The sequence below is a fragment of the Ursus arctos genome, unplaced genomic scaffold (assembly GCF_023065955.2).
Source record: "Ursus arctos isolate Adak ecotype North America unplaced genomic scaffold, UrsArc2.0 scaffold_25, whole genome shotgun sequence".
Classification (NCBI taxonomy): Eukaryota; Metazoa; Chordata; class Mammalia; order Carnivora; family Ursidae; genus Ursus; species Ursus arctos.
In genome coordinates this window covers 10655206-10672750 of record NW_026622930.1, presented here as the reverse complement: position 1 = coordinate 10672750, position 17545 = coordinate 10655206, and the positions used below count along the sequence as shown (strand labels likewise).

The following is a 17545-nucleotide window of genomic DNA, read 5'->3' as shown; positions in this document are numbered from 1 at the left end:
GTAAACAAGCCCATTCAGTCCCTCTTGAATCTTGAAGATCTGAGCAGCTGTGCTCAGAAAAGCTATTAGGAAGTCTCCTAATTTATGAAATTCCTTGGAAGAAAAATGTGACATTCATTTTTTATATTTTTATTACCACCCAATCGTATTCTTACTTAATACTCAACAAGTTACTCTTCTCTTAACATATTCTCACAGTTCAAACATTCATTAAACACGCTACATGCTTTTATGATCACTGATTGAGTTAAAAATCTGGTTTTGACTGATGCCATTGTGCAAGAGACTCCCTATATTTTAGGATTTTTGGAGTGTTGTTGAAAGACCTTTGAGTTTTCTCCTTCAGTTTTAGTTCAGCAATCTTAAATATAATTCTCTGGTGGCAGAGATTTATATCTATTATTATATTGCTAATAATAAGCTAACTGGGGGGTGATTATAAAATGATTTGGAGTACTGCCTTTCTTAGTGATAAAAAAAAGTAATAGATAATTTGTGAATAGGATATTAAGCCAGATAACTAAAAAAAATTTTGTGTGCTGAAGACAACAATAAGAAATTAAAGGTCTTTTAAATGGTTTCTATCATGGAATTCCAGTAAAAATTTAACATATTTTCCTTAAAATGCTAATTAGATTCCTGTGCCTAATCATTAAAAAAAAAAAAAAACCGAACAAACTGTGTACCTGATACATATTACAAGATGATTTTTCTTTTTTTTTGTTTTGTTTTGTTTTGCTTTTATCTAGTTGCTTCCAAGATCCGGTACTTACAGGAATATCATAACCGGGTTCTTCACAACATTTATCCTGTACCTTCAGGGACAGATATTGCAAACACCCTGAAATACTTTTCTCAGACCTTGTTAAGGTAAGCTTTAAAATATCCTCTACTTCGAAAGAATTATTAGGTAGTACTGCTGAATTGATTGGGACCTAAGCTTTTATCGAACTGGAAGTTTTGAAGGGCCTTCTGTTTTCTTGTGCTCTGCCAGAAGAGTCTGGACTCAGGTTCTCTGGGTGTATATAGCAGATCAGATCACAGGCCTCACTGGAAAAAAAAAATGGGTTGCATGGCCACAGTCTGCTTTCCCCCATTTTACATCTTCTCAAGAGATCTGTACAGTGATAAACATGCTATGTGTGGCACTAACGTACAGTGGGGTGGAAAGGAGAATTTATGTTGCTAAAATTAAGGATAAGAGATGGTCTCATAATCAGAATTAAGTAGCGTTTTGGGTTCATCTGTAGTATTTCCTATTTCTTGAAGTATGGTCTATGGGAATAACCATCTTCAAGCATTCAACATGCTTGACAATTGATGTGGACACTCTGTGGGGGACAAGGAGAGGAAAACACATACTGGCCCCTTTGATTGTGACACAGAGACAGGAGACAAGAGGCAGCTACCTTCTCATAGTTCTTATTAGGAAAAACCAGCAGAGGGAGGGGAGTCACTCAGGTGTTTGGGAAATCACAGCGAAGAAGTGAGGGAAGCGCTTCCCTTTCCATTAAATTCTAAGGCTCGATCTCTCTGTTAGTGACCATGATCTTTGAGCTCCTGATATGATATTTGGAAACACACAAATTGACTTGCTACTGTTTCTTTTAGCAAGATTTTTGGGATTAGGGACAGAACAGCAGTGGGGAATGAGGGGCGTGGCCCTGGTGGTCTCGGAGGTCCCAGCGGTCCGAGGCTCAGCTGTGGGCAGACTGAACACTTTGCAGAAAGCAGCTTCATGTGATCAAGTCAGCTTCTGGTCTTCTGCATCCCCGCTCTTTGTTCTTCTTATTCTTTGGAATACCTTGCCTTCTTTAGAACCTTTAGTGTCCCTGTTCTCTTTTAAAGGGATTCTGTTTATCAGGTTCATGGATTTCATACTTGCTCAGTAAGTTGACCTTGTTAGGTGCGATTTCCCTTCTTTTCAAATTGCAGGGGAAGCATTTGTTCAGTTTTCATAATGATAATCAGTTTAAGTTTATACACCAAGCATCTGACTCTGCTCTTTTGAATTCTCCTTTTTGTCGTTGAGGTCAGGGTTCTCAACAGCAAGTGCTTTCCTTTATCACAAATTCTGGGAGTTCGCAAAGTGAGAGCTGTTTTCCAGTAGGGAGCAAAGTCTGAATTCACTTTGCAAAGAAACTTACGTTCCCATTGGCATTTGGAAGCCTACTGCTTATGTCTTCGTTATTGTATCAGAAAGTTTGGAAATTTGGGGTACTGAAGTCATGTTTGCAAGACACGAAGTTTCCATTTTCTTGAGTGATGGATCATAAGGATATGATCACGGGTGATAACATTTTAATGGTAAAACTGATGCTAAGGTGGTTTGTTCATGTAGTTGTTGGAGAAGATTCTATGCAATTGAGCCAAGTCCATTCTCAAAGGGAGACTGCATCAACAACTACTCCTACTGGTAATAGTAACAAAATAGCTGCCATGATCATAGCCATAGTGTGTGATAATACCAGTAATTATAGGTGTCAAGCACTGTTCTAAGTGTTTTACATGTCATCTCATGTAATCCCTCATAATAATTGTATGAAATGAGTGTAGTCATACACCCATTTTATAAACAATGAAACTAAAGCATAGAGCAGTTTAATAAACTGCTCAAAGTTACGTATCTAGTAAATGTTGGAACCAGCATTGGACCCTGGTGGTCCTCATCCACCTTACACACAGTCAATAATTAGATGACACTGCTTCTCCCTAGTACTACTGGTTATCATGGTAGTACTACTGGTTATCATAGATACACTTCTCTTCATAAAAACTTGGGTTTGGCCTTTGGGAATACCAGCATCCATTCCGAGTCCATAACCTCATTTTGGCTGTCCTTGAGATTAAGGGAGGAAAGGACGTGCTTCGTGCAAAGACTTGCCAACTTTTCGAAGTTAAATTGAGCTGTACTGGGAGTGACATGGACAGCATTTCGATTCCCAAATGTTTTAGCTCTTTCTCGCACTTAGCAGTTTGTTGTGCATAGCAGCAGGTCAGAGTTGACAGCCTATAGGACACACTCACATGTAGTGGGAGGAAGAGTGAAATCACTAAGCAGGGTAACTTGTCATGGGTTGGACTTTAGTACTTACAGGTTCAACTCTTGGGCTGAACCCAGTGTAGTTTATTCCTTCTCTTTGCCTACCTCCGCATTAAAAACAACAACAACTACAACAAAAAAAGCAGCTCAAAACTCTTTTTTTTCTTTTGCTTACTGGAAATATAGAACTTAAAAGTATTGTTCCGTATATTGGACCAAGTTATGATAGACCACTTTCACTGGTGTTATATATATCCATACCAATCATATTTATATTTCTTCATTTTATTTACATGATTAGAAAGTTCAAGACAAATGAGATGGTCTGGGTATTTGGTGTAGTAAGATTTTCTACTTACTAACAAGATGGTTCCCTTTGCATTTTCGATGACTTTTACATTCAGAAGCACTTTTCACTTTCAGAATTCAGATTCTTGGAAAGAAAAAAGAAGAAAGAATTAGAGATGAATTCTCACAGAGTAACCCTGTCTTTCTATTTGGATACTCTCAAGAAAGTCAGAAGTATTATTATTTCGATTAAAATCTGCAGCCTGAACTACCGGCTGTTTCATTTGAGTTAGGGTTGCATTTTTAGGGTAATAGTCCTCTGGTTTTTATGCATGGCATGTAACTCTCACTAATTTCAGTAGAGTTTTGTACATATTCCCAAAGGCAGAGAATAGTCTAGGTGTTTAACTTCAATTAATTTAATGCACAGGAGAGGAGAGATTATGTTACCATAGTTGATTGTATCAGCAGTGAATAGTCCACGTATGTCCACTTAGTTCTTAATTAGACTCATATTAAAGTTCATGGGGTTTAGTTAGTAGGTGAGTCCTGTTCAGGACTCCCGTGCATCTTACTAGCCCTTGAGCCTAGAGCAGACTTTGGTCCTCAGAAGAGGATCAACAAATATTTGTTGAACTGAGTTGACTTTGGTTCCAATTTTGTCCATTGCAGCAGTCCTTCTAGAGCATTTACTTACCTAGACGTGACCTGCGGTTCTAGGTAAAATTCTGTCTGAGTGCTGAGTTGTACTCATTTCATTTAGCGGAGACCTCTAAGTATGGGAACAGACACGCACTTATCACACAACTTCAGAGTTTAGTTTTTTGTTTGCTTTTAGTATGAGAAAGACCTATGAAGTTCATCTATTTTAATCCCCCCTCATTTCTACAGAGGAGTCTGTCCTTTTTATATTGGAAGCATTCTGGGGCCATGTTTAAAATCTAAGATCTTCTTTAAGGATCTTACCTCTTACCTGGCAGAATATTTAAAGGTTTCCAGTCTTCCCATGTCATACAGTCTTTTGGAATTCCTTCCCCCAGATCTCTCTGCTGGTGCCATTCAAACTGCTAGCACATAAAATCTTTTTTAAAATAGTTAAGTTTGGGGAAAGTTACTTGCCTCTAACTCTTTAGAAAATATTTGATACATTTTGAAAAGGGATTCTAGTCTCAGTTCAAAAATCCTAATTGAATCGTAATTTTTAATTGCTTGGGAAGAAAACATAGACCTTCCAGTGATTGATTTGAGGTCCACAGAGTAGCTTTAGAGCATAACATTGTCAAGTAAATTTTGTTTAGTGTAGAGAGATTCAACTCAAATGTCAAGATTCATAATCTTATAGAAAGTTTGTTTGATGTATTAATTTTCTGCACTATAAATACCTCAGGGCAACTTCTCATCTTTCTCCATACCCGCAGGGGTCTTCTTCCCTTAGTTCCTCTTGATGTTGGAAGTAAATGTTTGATAAAGAGGATCTCAGGAGGGAAAAGGAAAGGTGAAAAGTTGGTTGCTGGGTCAAACTCTTCTGAGCAGGGCATTCTTCATATTCTTTTTGGTTGGGTGTACAGACCTCTGGGGAAGAATTTTAGATGGGGTAGATGGTTTTATCATTCCCAAGTTAGACAGTTTGGTTGGGGAAATAAGGTTTTTTTTCTGAGTAAACATCACAAAACATCATAAAATCACAATGCATTGTACATTGATTCATGAGCCCTTCTTTAGTTTTTCCACAAATGAAAACATTTCCTTACATTGAAACATGAATGGTAATTTAAAACTGGTTTCATGGATAACTCATCTTCAGCCATTTTTTTCTCAACTTCACCTACTTATTAAATCTAGAGGCAGTGAGAGAGAAGTTTTACTGTTTCAATGCTGACATTCTCCCTCCCTGCATGTATGAACTTGTTGCTGCTATCATTTGGGAACCCCACGTATACAGGAAGGGAAAAATACCAAAACAGAGTCTCCAAAGTTGATTTGAGTAGTGTCTGTTAAATTATATCAAACTTTGGAACAATACTAAAGTATACTTGAAAAAAAAATAATGTGCTATATTTCCCCCACCAAGGAAAAGTCTGATGACCAGAACTGTACTTAATGTAAAGGACAACATTAATATATGATATATAGCTGATTTTATTCTGTAAGGCAAAATGTTGTTTTTCTATATCACTTCTATAAGATCCGCATCCTGTAATTTTGAAATGATGCCGGTGGTAGGCTAACTTAGGGCAGAAGTTTGGGAAATAATATTTCTGACTTAACATCTGTTGTGATTCTAAAGGAGTTTTCAGTGGGATAGAATCCTACAGGATTAAAACAGATTTTTGGTGACTGGGCTTATCAAGAATATAACATTTAAAGGTGGTACTTTTAGGAGTAATCAAGTTATATGAGGAAAGTATAAAGTCTGATGGAAAATCTGATGGTACTGGAATGTTGATATTATCCCATTGTGAAGTATAAGCTTACTTTAAGTTAAGTACATCACACACAAAAAAAGGTAAATTTAATCCCTTTAAAAGTAAAAAAAAATACACTAAATCTTAAGTTATTTTTGCTAAGAAGTATTACATAACTATTCTGAAATTATCTTTATTATTATTAATTGTTTTTCCCTGGACATTGGGTAACAGAAGACAAAGGAAATCGAGGTAAATTAGGCACATGGAAAATAAAAAGCATGTAGTCATTTTTCTTACATTGTAACATATTTTGCACTAAGAGTAAATAGAAATAAATGTAAATTTGAAATAGTAAGCATGCTTGACACTAACCAGTTCTTCACACCACTGCAAAATGGTAAATGTAATATCATTAACTAAGAACTTAGTAATGTTTGATGCACATAGAGTTAAGTGTAAAACAATGTTATTTTTACGTAATGAAACATTTATAAATTGTTATCTATTTTGATTAATACTTAAGTGTACTATATAAAAGCACTTTGTAAGTGCAGCAGATACTATCATTATAATGTATAGCTATTGTCTTTAATGATAAATAGTATAATCTAACTTAAAAAACCTAAACATCTGGCTAAGCAGTCATTTCTTCTATTTTTAAATTAACAACTCTTCTGCTTTATGCCTTTTACTAAAAGGTTTTCATTTAAAAAGGAAGGCTAAAAGAAAGCCAGTTTATTTCTAGAGTTTATTTTTATTCCCATTAAACTTTTTTTTAACTTTCTAAATGATCTTTCCTTTAGTGTTTAGTGAGTTTTGATGAATAATAACGTAAGTAGCAGCAGTAATATATGAGATCTTATTGTATGATGTGCAGCTCTATGACAGATACTGCTTGCCTAGTCTTTAGAATTTTGAAGGTAACTATTTAATAAACCACTGTTTTTATTCGTAGAATAAAATGTTTCCTCCCCAACATGCAAAATTAAAAAAAAAAAACACACATAAGTAACCATTATCATTAGTTCGCAAACATATGCTATGGACCATCTACTATATATTATTTTATAGCTTTTCCAATGTAGTTTAGCTAACATTTTAGAAATATGTATTATTTCTAAATTCATATGCCTGTTTAAACTTCATTATCTCAAATGATACTGACAGAATGTCATGAAACAGTATCATAATATACATATAGACATTATTTTGATGCAATAAACATGTGATTTTTAAGACTTTCTTAATAAACACACATGTTTATTCTTTGCTAAAACATGTTTCTGCAAGTGCCATACCTATATTTTGCAGGTTTTTACTTACCTGATTAAGACAGTCTTGCTGAAAACTTCCTTTGCTTTGAAAGCTTGTTTTAATTAGTAATAGAAGCCCTAACTCATTAGATGAAGCCATTGGTTTTCTTTTGAGGAAACCTCTCCTTCACCAAACTGATAAGCTGTAAAACATGGGTTTGGCACTGAAACATGCATTTTTATATTTTTGCTCCTTACTAACCAGATAACACATGAGATGCAATGCAACTTCCACAAAAGAAACCTTGCGTTATTGGTTATCTCTGTGAGCACGAAGCTATGTGACCCGTACTTGATTTGTAGACACTGTTGGTGTAGCAATTGCATCTTATGTGGGATATATCTGGAGTTTTATTATTTGTTTTAGAGTGTCATTTCAATGTAATGTGCTGTTCTTTGTGTCTTTGTTGTCTCTTTTTTTTCCTTGTCCCCCCAACAGCATTTTGTCCCGCACAGGGAAGAAGGAAAACCAAGATGCCTCCAATTTGACAGTGCCCATGACCATGTGTCTTTTTCCTGTGCCATTCCCACTCACCCCATCTCTAAGACCGCAGGTCAGTTCCATCAACCCTACTGTTACTCGCTCCCTCCTTTACAGCGTCCTGCGAGATGCTCCCTCTGAACGCGGCCTGCAAAGTCGTGATGCTCACTTGTCAGACTACCCTTCTTTGGACTATCAAGGCCTCTACGTGACTTTGGTGACTCTCCTGGATCTAGTTCCTTTACTACAGCATGGCCAACACGGTGAGCATTTAATCAGAACCTTTGAGAATATCCATGTATGTTTATGGATGCTGGAGACTTGTTATTGGAATAAATTGCTCGAGAGATCTTTGTGTGGCTCAAACCTTTCTTACACGGAAACTTAATTATGGTGTTTTCCATCCTGTCTTTTTTTTTTTTTTTTTTTTTGCTCTTTTATGGCTAGAGGGATGTTATCCAGAGGGGCCTACATTTGGGGGGAACAGGGAGGCCATAGAGAGGAGTCAGGCTCTGACGGAAATTGACCTCTTTTCTCCTGATCTACTTGTCATGGAGGTTCTTGTTGAAATTATGACTTGTGGGCTAAGATTTAGAAACTTACACCCCCCCCACAATGTAAGAAGTGGAGCCCAAAGAGCACGTCAAATCCACTGAATAATTCTGTGATTTTTTGGGGGGCAAATCACAGAATCTCTCTGGGACTTACTTTTCCTGTCTTTTAAATCCAGGAGGTTCGATAAGGAGAAATCTCTAAGAACTCTTCCAAATTTCACGAGCCATTGATGGTTATTACAAAACGCTTGTCATTGGTCGAGTGTATAGTGATGCTCTAAGCTTATATGGTATCTACTATGCAGTATTAGTGGTGTTCCTATTAAGAGCGTGCCCCTTTTCTTAATGCTTTCCCTTTCTGCAGTGTGTTTTAGTCAAGTTCATTATCTTGCTTGCTTACCAGATTCTTCTAACCCATAAAAAGGAGTACAATAATATCATACTATCTCTTGCTTAACTATTCAGTAGTATATTTTTGAGAATCACATGGAAAACCCATGCATTAAGAGAAGGTTTTTTTTTTCAGAGAATGAATGTTTAAAACATCAGTTGTTCTAACTTTAAAGCACTGATAATTTGATCTCTGGAAATAATGATAACCAAAAATTCACTATATAGAAAAATTGGAATTTGGGAAGTGGGTGGGTCTTGGCGGTTATTTTACCTTTGAGTTGTGGCTAACTCTCCTAAGAATGCTTAATGGTTTATTTAGTAAGATGTGCTCCTAATGAAAAAGTTAAAAAGAAATCTACTTTCATAAAAATGATGAAATAATGATTATTGAATTTGTTTCTTCTTATGTTTACAGTTCCGTATTGTAGCGAATATTAAAAATGTACAGATTTGTAAAATTGCCTGTTGTGTCATTTTGTAGCTGTTTAAGCCTGGTCACTTTCACTGGGATCCCATCCCCACTCAGAACTTAAAGGAGAGACGACTCTTTGAACATAAGACTGACAGAGCCTACCGTGGTGGTGATGGGCTTGTCAGTACTTTTCCTTTGTGACAACCAGTCCTGAGGTCACTATAGACCTGCCTGGTCCTGGGATGGGCCACGGTGTGCGAGCCCCTTGATTCAGATATAAGTATTCAGTTTGGTAACTCACAACCCATTTAATTGCAATTAATGTTTAATTATGACAATTTCAGGGGGCATGATTTATTATATTTGCTTTTATACCCCAACTATGTTGCAACTTTACTCTTCACTGTTATCTATACACTGTGTTCTTGTTCTGCATAACGGAGCTTAGAAGAGAGGAAAACACCTCACTAGACTATCCCTTAGAGGTTAAAAAGCAGTATAGCAGTGTTTCTTGACAACGTCAGAATCCCCGAGGGAATTTGAACGTGGAATTCTGGGTCCCAAACCAGGGTTTAGGAATGAGAATCGCTGAGGGGTGTGTCCTGAGGATCCAGATTTTCCATGAGCCCTCTGGGTGATTCTCTTGTATCCTGAGTTTGAGAACCTCTGCCCTAGGGCTGGAGGCTGTGTGCCCACAGGGGGCAGTGCGGGGCCCTGGTGAGAGCTGCATGTCACAGTTCAGGTCCCACCTGTCAGGTGATCTTGGGCAATCACTTTCCTTCTCCAGGACTTGGTTTCCTCATTTGACAATATTCCAGGTTGGCTGTCAGGCCCCTTTCAGCACTAATGTTCTGTAACGAGGCTGGAGCGCAGCTGGGGTGTCTTTGACGCACAGCCTCAGGTAATTCTTAGTAAAACACCTGTGAATTTTACGTCTCATCAACTTGAGCCCAAGGTTGAATGACCCTCGCTCGCCAAGGTGCCCTGTGGCCTCATCCTCTCTGTTGCCAGTCGATGTGCTTGTTGAGACGGTAGATTAATTCTAATCGGAAATAACATCAGGCATCAGAATTGCACAAAGAAGGTAAAGCAGCTGCAAACCCAACAAATCTAAAAATTTTCTTTTAGAATGGATAGGAAGATGATCAAAGTCTCCATTGTCAAGTCTTAATTGATAACCCATTTACTGGGAGGTCCAGTAATATCAAAAGATATATTGGGATTTGGTATACATGCATTCTAAAGCTAACTAGTTATGGGTTTTTTTTTGGTGAATGTCCTCCATTTTTACTCCTTGTGAAGGTAATAATAGTAACATTATTCATATTAATAATAATGGCTAATATTTGTGGAGCACACAGTATGTGCTATGTTAAGCACTCTATATAAATCTCCTTTAAGCCTTGTAACAGTCCTTCTAGAAGTGTGGTAGGTACTGTTCCTATCCCCATTTAAAAGTGTTGGTGGAAAGATTGTCATTAGGTGGCACATCCTTCCGTGGTAATTCATAATGAAATGCACAGGGTCATGGAGTGTCAGTTTATAGCTTCCTCTCGCTGCTGTGCTGGAAGGGGCACATTACCTCATTGCCCAAGACTCCAGATGTAGGAAGATTGTGCTTTGGTTGATGGAGCAGAGATAGTCTGGTTTCATTTTCAGTCTTGCCCTCGACTTGTCTAAAACTTCCAGTGGGAAAATAATTTAATGGCTTCATGCCACATTTTTCTTGTATAAAATGTAATGGAAGCAAGAATGCTAGAGGATATTTCAGGATTCATGATCACATGGAAAGTGCTTTTAGCTTCTAAAACCCAGGAATTACATGCATAAGATTGATAAAGGGTTGAGGAAAAGCTCATGGCATAGATATTTATCTTTCTTAATGCCATCATTCACCAGCCATTTATTGAACCAACCCTGTGTATGTACTTTACTAAACATTATGTTTCAGAGCTCCTAATAGGAAGGGAGCAGTAATTGGTTATAATTTAAGCCAGTTCCTAAGAACTCAAAATGTAGAATTAGCATATTTCGTTAAGTGGCAAAATATTCAGTGACTGATTACTCATTTTTGTTTTGTAGATCTTGGACAGTCGATATTTTATACAACTACATGTTTGCTACCCTTTCTCAATGATGATATTCTGAGTACTTTGCCCTACACGATGATATCAACGTTAGCTACCTTTCCTCCATTTCTGCACAAGGATATTATTGAATATCTTAGCACATCTTTTCTACCAATGGCTATATGTAAGTTCAATCTTACCTAATACTAGATTCTTTTAATGTATTATACGAATGGAAATTGCTTTTGCTGTTTTAGGCTGTAGATTTTCAAGATTATAATGGAATTACTTGCTGTGTACAGGTGCTATGATTTAAATGGTCATTTCAGCATGATTTTTATGGTGAGAATCAAAGAAATGAATGATGATGATACCTTGGAATTATTTTATTTGCATAATTTGATCTTATAGAACGGAAAGAAAACATATCAAGACACAGTCTATATTACCTACATAGAAATTATGGTATTTTTTGTCACTTAAAAAAAAAAAGGTGGAGAGAGTGTTGTCTCAGGTATAGAAATTCTTATCTTTTGCATATGAAGGCAGAAGGGTGTGATGGGAAGAGGAACAGACAGAGTCAGGCTATACAGATCCTCATTTCAGCTCCATCCATAACTGTGCTTGTGGTGTCCAGCATCTCACATGGGTGACCCCCATCTGCAGAATGATAGCAGCATTAGCTTCCCCTCACACGAATGTTGTGATGATGAAGTGAGTCAAAATGTATGAAAACACTTGGAAAGAAGCTAAGGCTTGCGACCCATGTGTAAGGTTCTGTTATAAATGTGGAGCTGATTTGAATTCTGTTTCACTTTTATAAACTTAATTCTATAGACTTTCCTGACATGAGCAAAGAGAAAAAACAAGTTGGGTTTTGGTCTTTATGATCAAAATCCTTCTAAAGTGTTTTTTAAAGAAATCGATTATGAATCCATCTATGCTTCAAGGGATAACCTGAAAAGATGGAGGATTTAGGAGTCAAACAGATCTAGATTCAAATCAACAGCTCTGCTACTAAACTAGCTGTGTGGCCCTAGGCAAGTTACCGAACCTTTCTGTTTCTTCCCTGTAAAGTGAGAATAATAACACTAGCTGCCTGGGTTGTTGGGATACCTGAGCTGATTCACCCAGAACACAGTGCAGGGTGTTCACTAGTGTTCGTTTACTTCTCTCCTTCCCTCAACTCTTGTTCCGTTTAAACACTTTTTTATTGGTCACATTCCATTCCTAGTGATCCTTTTTCACCATTTTAATTTTATGTACTTCTGTTGCTTGTTGCTATGGAACGATAATTGGTAAACATATGTACCTTTAAGCTCCATTACTTGCTTTACAGTTAAGCTTAATTTTAGCTCGGGAATTGTAATTTTCATGTCTTTTCAGCAAAGAGTCTGACTGCTACTTAAATTACATAGCGATTCAAAAGAATTAGCAGAATGATTATATGGTTGAAGTAATAGAATATTTGATCATTCTCTTTTTTTGTTCTGTGTAACCTGACAAGCACTTCGTTTATGGATATGCATCTCCGAATTGTATAGTTGTGTTCACTGTTAAATTTAGGCGTAGGAATCCTTGTTTTGTTTTGATTTATTTTTAAAAGAATTACAGGTGAGGTACATCTCTGTCATCATTAATCTAATTCACTGTACCCTCCTTCTTAGGAATAAGTTAATAGTTTAGGGAGCATGCCCCTGAAGTTATGCATCACACGGATCAGGACAGCTGGCTATATGTTTCTTCATCCTTAATCCTCATTAATTTCTACTGAATTAGAAGCACAGACCCCAAAACATGCCTTATAGTCACATTAGAATCCTTATTTATTTAAATGTGTGAGCCTTGGCACTTGAGGGGAGCAAAATAGTGAGTTGAGTTTACAATATTTGTGTGAATTTTAATACTTAATTAGTAGAGTGACTTGGTGCTCATATAAATTATGAACAAGCTGTTTATGTCTCTGGGACTCTATTGTTTTGCCAGCTGTAAAGGAGGGGTTTGGAAAACATGTTCCATCTCTGAGGTTATTTCTGGCTTACTAATTCTAGGTTAAATAACATCAATCTTATTTTATGTAAGAGGCATATATCTTCCTCTAACCCAGTTGTTGATCTAGTTCATTTATCTTGTCACTCTGGTTTCTTACTCCTGACTTCCGCTTCTCGTCACCACGCCTGTGGGTTGAGGAGTAGCTGGTTTTTGTCACCTTTAAATCTTTGAAAGTAAGTGGTAGGAATACCCTTTAAAGGCACATTCTTTTAAACGATCCAGGTGTTTCTTTTGTATTTGATTTTTTTGCAAAGACACAGACCCGAAGAGAGAGGGGAGTGGGTTCCAGATTAATCACGTGAATGAACAGACATGAGAATGTTGCCTGCATCCAGGTCGTTTCTGTCTTTGGAAGTTGTTTCAGTGTCTAGAAATTTGGACCAAAATGAGAGAGGAGCATTTAACTTCTTCCAGGATGTTTTTTTTTTTTTTAAAGATTTTATTTATTTATTTATGTGACAGAGAGACAGCCAGCGAGAGAGGGAGTGGGAGGGGAAGAAACAGGCTCCCAGTGGAGGAGCCCGATGTGGGACTCGATCCCGGAACGCCGGGATCACGCCCTGAGCCGAAGGCAGACGCTTAACTACTGCGCTACCCAGGCGCCCCCCAGGATGTTTTTATTTCGGGACTGAGAGGTTAGGATGAAGGAGGTTGCATTTTCTGAGTACTTGACAAAAGTCATCAAGACAAGAAGGCTTTTCTCTCCTCGGTGTGGTGTTTGCAAGGTCAAATGTAAAATGTGGACAGTTTTTCAGGTGTTAAATGTTTGTATCATTAAGAACATAGCATATGAAGCTCTGAGCTTTGAAGTGGGTCCAATGAAGCATCACAGCTCTGTCAGTGTAAGGGCTCTGCATGTTTATCAGTTACGCCCTTTCCGTCTTTTTTGTCAGTAAACCAAGTACCGTGGCTTTATTTTAAATAACTCCTTCTGAGGTGCTGCAGAGAAAACTACAATTTATTATCAAAATTTCCTTTGACATAACCTTTGCTTTTTAACTCCTTCCATAAATAAGATATACTTCTTTGTATTCCAAGTGTGTGCAATAGGTTTTGTTTTAAAAAAAAAATATATATATATATATGAAAGGATTACTAAGAATTGAAAAAGTCATTAGCATTTCACCATGGAAACCTCTCTTTTTCTAATAAGGGATTTGTGATTTGTGGACCAAATTGAAATATGGATGTTGGGCAGATGATTCAGATGTTGGCAGAGAAGAGAAAAGCTGATCCCAAATGAACATTATTTGATGTGGATGTTATTTCATAGATGATAATAAGCCTGAGCAATGATATCAGTAAAAGACACTTCTCGTGTATCTTGGTAGCCTAGACTGTGCAGTCTCATGCAACTTAATTTTCCTCAAAAAGTCACTTGTCCTTAGGAAAAATAAAGATTCATTCAGATCTTTGCATTGACTTAAAAGCAATGCTGTCGTTTAATTGAATATCTGGTTCTAGACCATTGGCCCTGGATCATTTTTGTTCTGCTACTGCTATAGAGGATGTGTGTGATGGTTCTACGATCCTCCAAAAACGAATAGATATCTAGGAAAAAAAGACAGAACCCACCGCAACATACTGATGACATTTTAATAGTCTCCTATATATAAAACCTGTTTTATTAGCTAATGATCATTTTTATAAAGTAGGTCTTACTATACTGTAAGAGCTTTATTGTTCGATCGGTAGAAGTGTTTTAGAATAGAAATAGAAGAGCTGAATTGTTTAGTCCTTTGATTCCTGGCAGATCTCTTAACCTCTTCAAACTTTAGTTTCCTTAGCTGTAGAATTGTGAATAATCATGGTCTCCCCTGCCCACACCCCATGTTTGTTGTGAAGACCGTGAGATAACATACAGAAATGGCCTTTGGATACTGTATCACGTTAGACAAATGTATAACAGACCAAACCCATAGACATATGACAGACGTGTCAAATCCCATTGCAACTAATTCCAATATTCTACTCAAATTCACACGTTGTCCTGAAGTTTTATTGTCTTAAATATTGCTTGAGAAAAGCCTCTGGGGATTGGGACTTTTTTCCCCTAGAGTTTGGTGTATAATAAACAATAATGGCTATAAGAGGCTTTGATATCCTAGAATCTGACCTCTGCAGAGCACCTCTGCATTTTTTTTTTTAAAGTGATCTCTACGCCCATCGTGGGGCTCGAACTTATAACCCCGAGATCAAGAGTTACATGCTCTACTCACTGAGCCAGCCAGGTGCCCCCACCCTTGCATTGTTGATGGGCGGTCTTATCTCTGTGATTTTCATTTATCTAGCAGTCTGTGCATATTTTAATGCTGCACTGACTTTCGGGTCATGGTGTCTCAGTCTTCCCATTATGTTGAACTGATATGCCCTTCTGTAGGCATAGGTATCTGGTGCTCAAACCCTATCTCATGGAACACAAATACCTCTGCTTACACAAACAAGACACTTGCTAATGCGGGCAGTGCAATCTGGCAAAGCTCAGGAAATGGTTCTGTCTAATGACAGAACTGGCACCAGGATGTGTTTCTTCTTCCCAGACGACTCTCTTACCTTTACCCCTTACAAAAGTATAAGGCTCATGGGATTTGACTACTTCTTACTGCCATCTCTCACCCGGACCCATCCAGCTTCTGAACTGGTCTCCCTGCTTCTATTCTTAGCAACCCTACAGTTGTTCTCCACCCAACAGCCAGAGCTATCCTCCAAACACGTAAACCAGACCACGTCACTTCCTTCATCACGTTCCATCACTCTGACCAGGCCCTCTGTGCTCTAACCACTGCTGCGACCTTACTACTTCATTACTGCCTCTTCTGTGTTCACTCTGTGCTGTCCACATTGGCCATTCTGCAGTTCCATAAAGACACAAGGCTTTTCCTCTTTCTCAGTAGTCCTTCTCCCAAATGGTCACATGATTCCTCCTCACTCTCCTTAGGTCTCAGCTCAAATGTCTTATCTTTCGAGATGCCTTTCCTTACCCTCAAGCTGAAACAGGACCTTCCATCACTTTCTACTATCCCTTTGCCCTGCTTTATATTTCTTCACGGATATTTGTTTGCCTGTTCCGCTAGAACAGCGCTGTCCATAGAACTTTCTGCAATGATGGAAATGTTTTATAAAATTCCACGCTGTCTAATACACTAGCCACATATGGCAACTGAGCACTTGAAATGTATCTAATGAGACTGAAGAGCTGACTTTGTAATTTAATTGAAGTTTAATTTACTTAAATTTAAAAAGCCACATATGGCTAGTGGCTACCATATTGGACGGCATAGCTTGAGCATTTAAGCTCCATAAGGACAAAGGCTTGCTTGTCTTGTTTACGGCTATGTCTCTAGGGCTAGAACAATGCCTGGTATGTCGGAGGTATGGAAAAAATACTCTTTGAATTTTTAAATGAATTTTGAATGCATAAGTCACTAGAGCATTGGCTATGAAGTGACTTGGGGTGTAGTCCTAATAATTACGTTGGTGCTCTCATGCAAATAGTCTGATTTCTCTTTATAAAATGGCTTTCCCCATATATTTATTTATTTAAGCTTTATATATTTATATATTTATTTATTTATTTGCGAGGGAGAGAGTACAGGTGGTGGTGGTGTGGGAGGAAGGGAGAGGGAGAGAGAATCTTAAGCAGCTCCAGCGCAGAGCCTGACATAGGCTGGATCTCACAACCCTGAGATCATGAGCGAAATCAAGGGTTGGACATGTAATCGACTAAGTCACCCAGGCACCCCTACTTATTTATTTCTTTTGGTAAGAATCATATAAGAACTATACATGATAGTACATTAGGAACTATAAAATGCAGGAACAGATTAAGTAATTGTTATTGCTCGTAGAGGAAAGGGATGCTGGTAATGGTTGTTCTGGTGGTGCCGGGAGGATCAGGAAATAGGTCTTAAAACTTGGAATTCTATTTCCTGAGCATAATATTAAATGTAAAATTTTCTTATTTTGATTAATTCTCTTCTTCCTTTCATTGTATGTAGCTTTGGCTTTATATACCCTCATGGGGACAAGCTACACATCTGTTTACATCATGCATGCCTTTTTACCAAGATTCAATAAATGATGTGTGCCTGTGCACGTTTATTAATTAGAATTGCGGTGATTTTATTGAGTCTGTTAGAAGACTAAGCAACTGCAAGGCACTGTCTGTTTATAGAGGCGCTGGAGCCAATTTCCTAGGGCTTGAGCCAGGGGAATGCTTTTGGCTTTGTGGTTGACCACACTTGAGGGAGAGCATGGATTTGTAGGGGTAAAAGGGACAGCCAAAGGTCACTGAGCCATTTAGGCTCTTCTCCAAATAGACCTCACCTAAATCATCGAGACATTTTGGGCATCTCTCCCATTTTTAAAGGCCTCCAGGCACAGGGATTCTCAGCCTCCCTTTATAGTAGTTTTTATTTTTTTAAAGAAACGTTTATTATTAAAAAGTTTCAGATGAACTTCAACAAAGGTGAAAACACTTACCCCAAGAGGATCATATATATGTGTATATATAATTATTTAAATATATGTAA

General features: G+C 37.7%; 1 protein-coding gene across 1 annotated transcript in view; it reads left to right on the top strand.

Annotated features, from left to right (window-relative positions):
* Positions 1 to 17545, top strand: part of UNC79 (unc-79 homolog, NALCN channel complex subunit) — a 212821-nt gene that overhangs the window by 16047 nt on the left and 179229 nt on the right. Inside the window, exons 2-4 of the mRNA XM_044389950.3 lie at positions 750 to 870; positions 7492 to 7796; positions 10975 to 11145. Of these exons, the coding sequence (XP_044245885.2) occupies positions 750 to 870; positions 7492 to 7796; positions 10975 to 11145 (597 nt within the window). The remainder of the gene's footprint in view (positions 1 to 749; positions 871 to 7491; positions 7797 to 10974; positions 11146 to 17545) is intronic.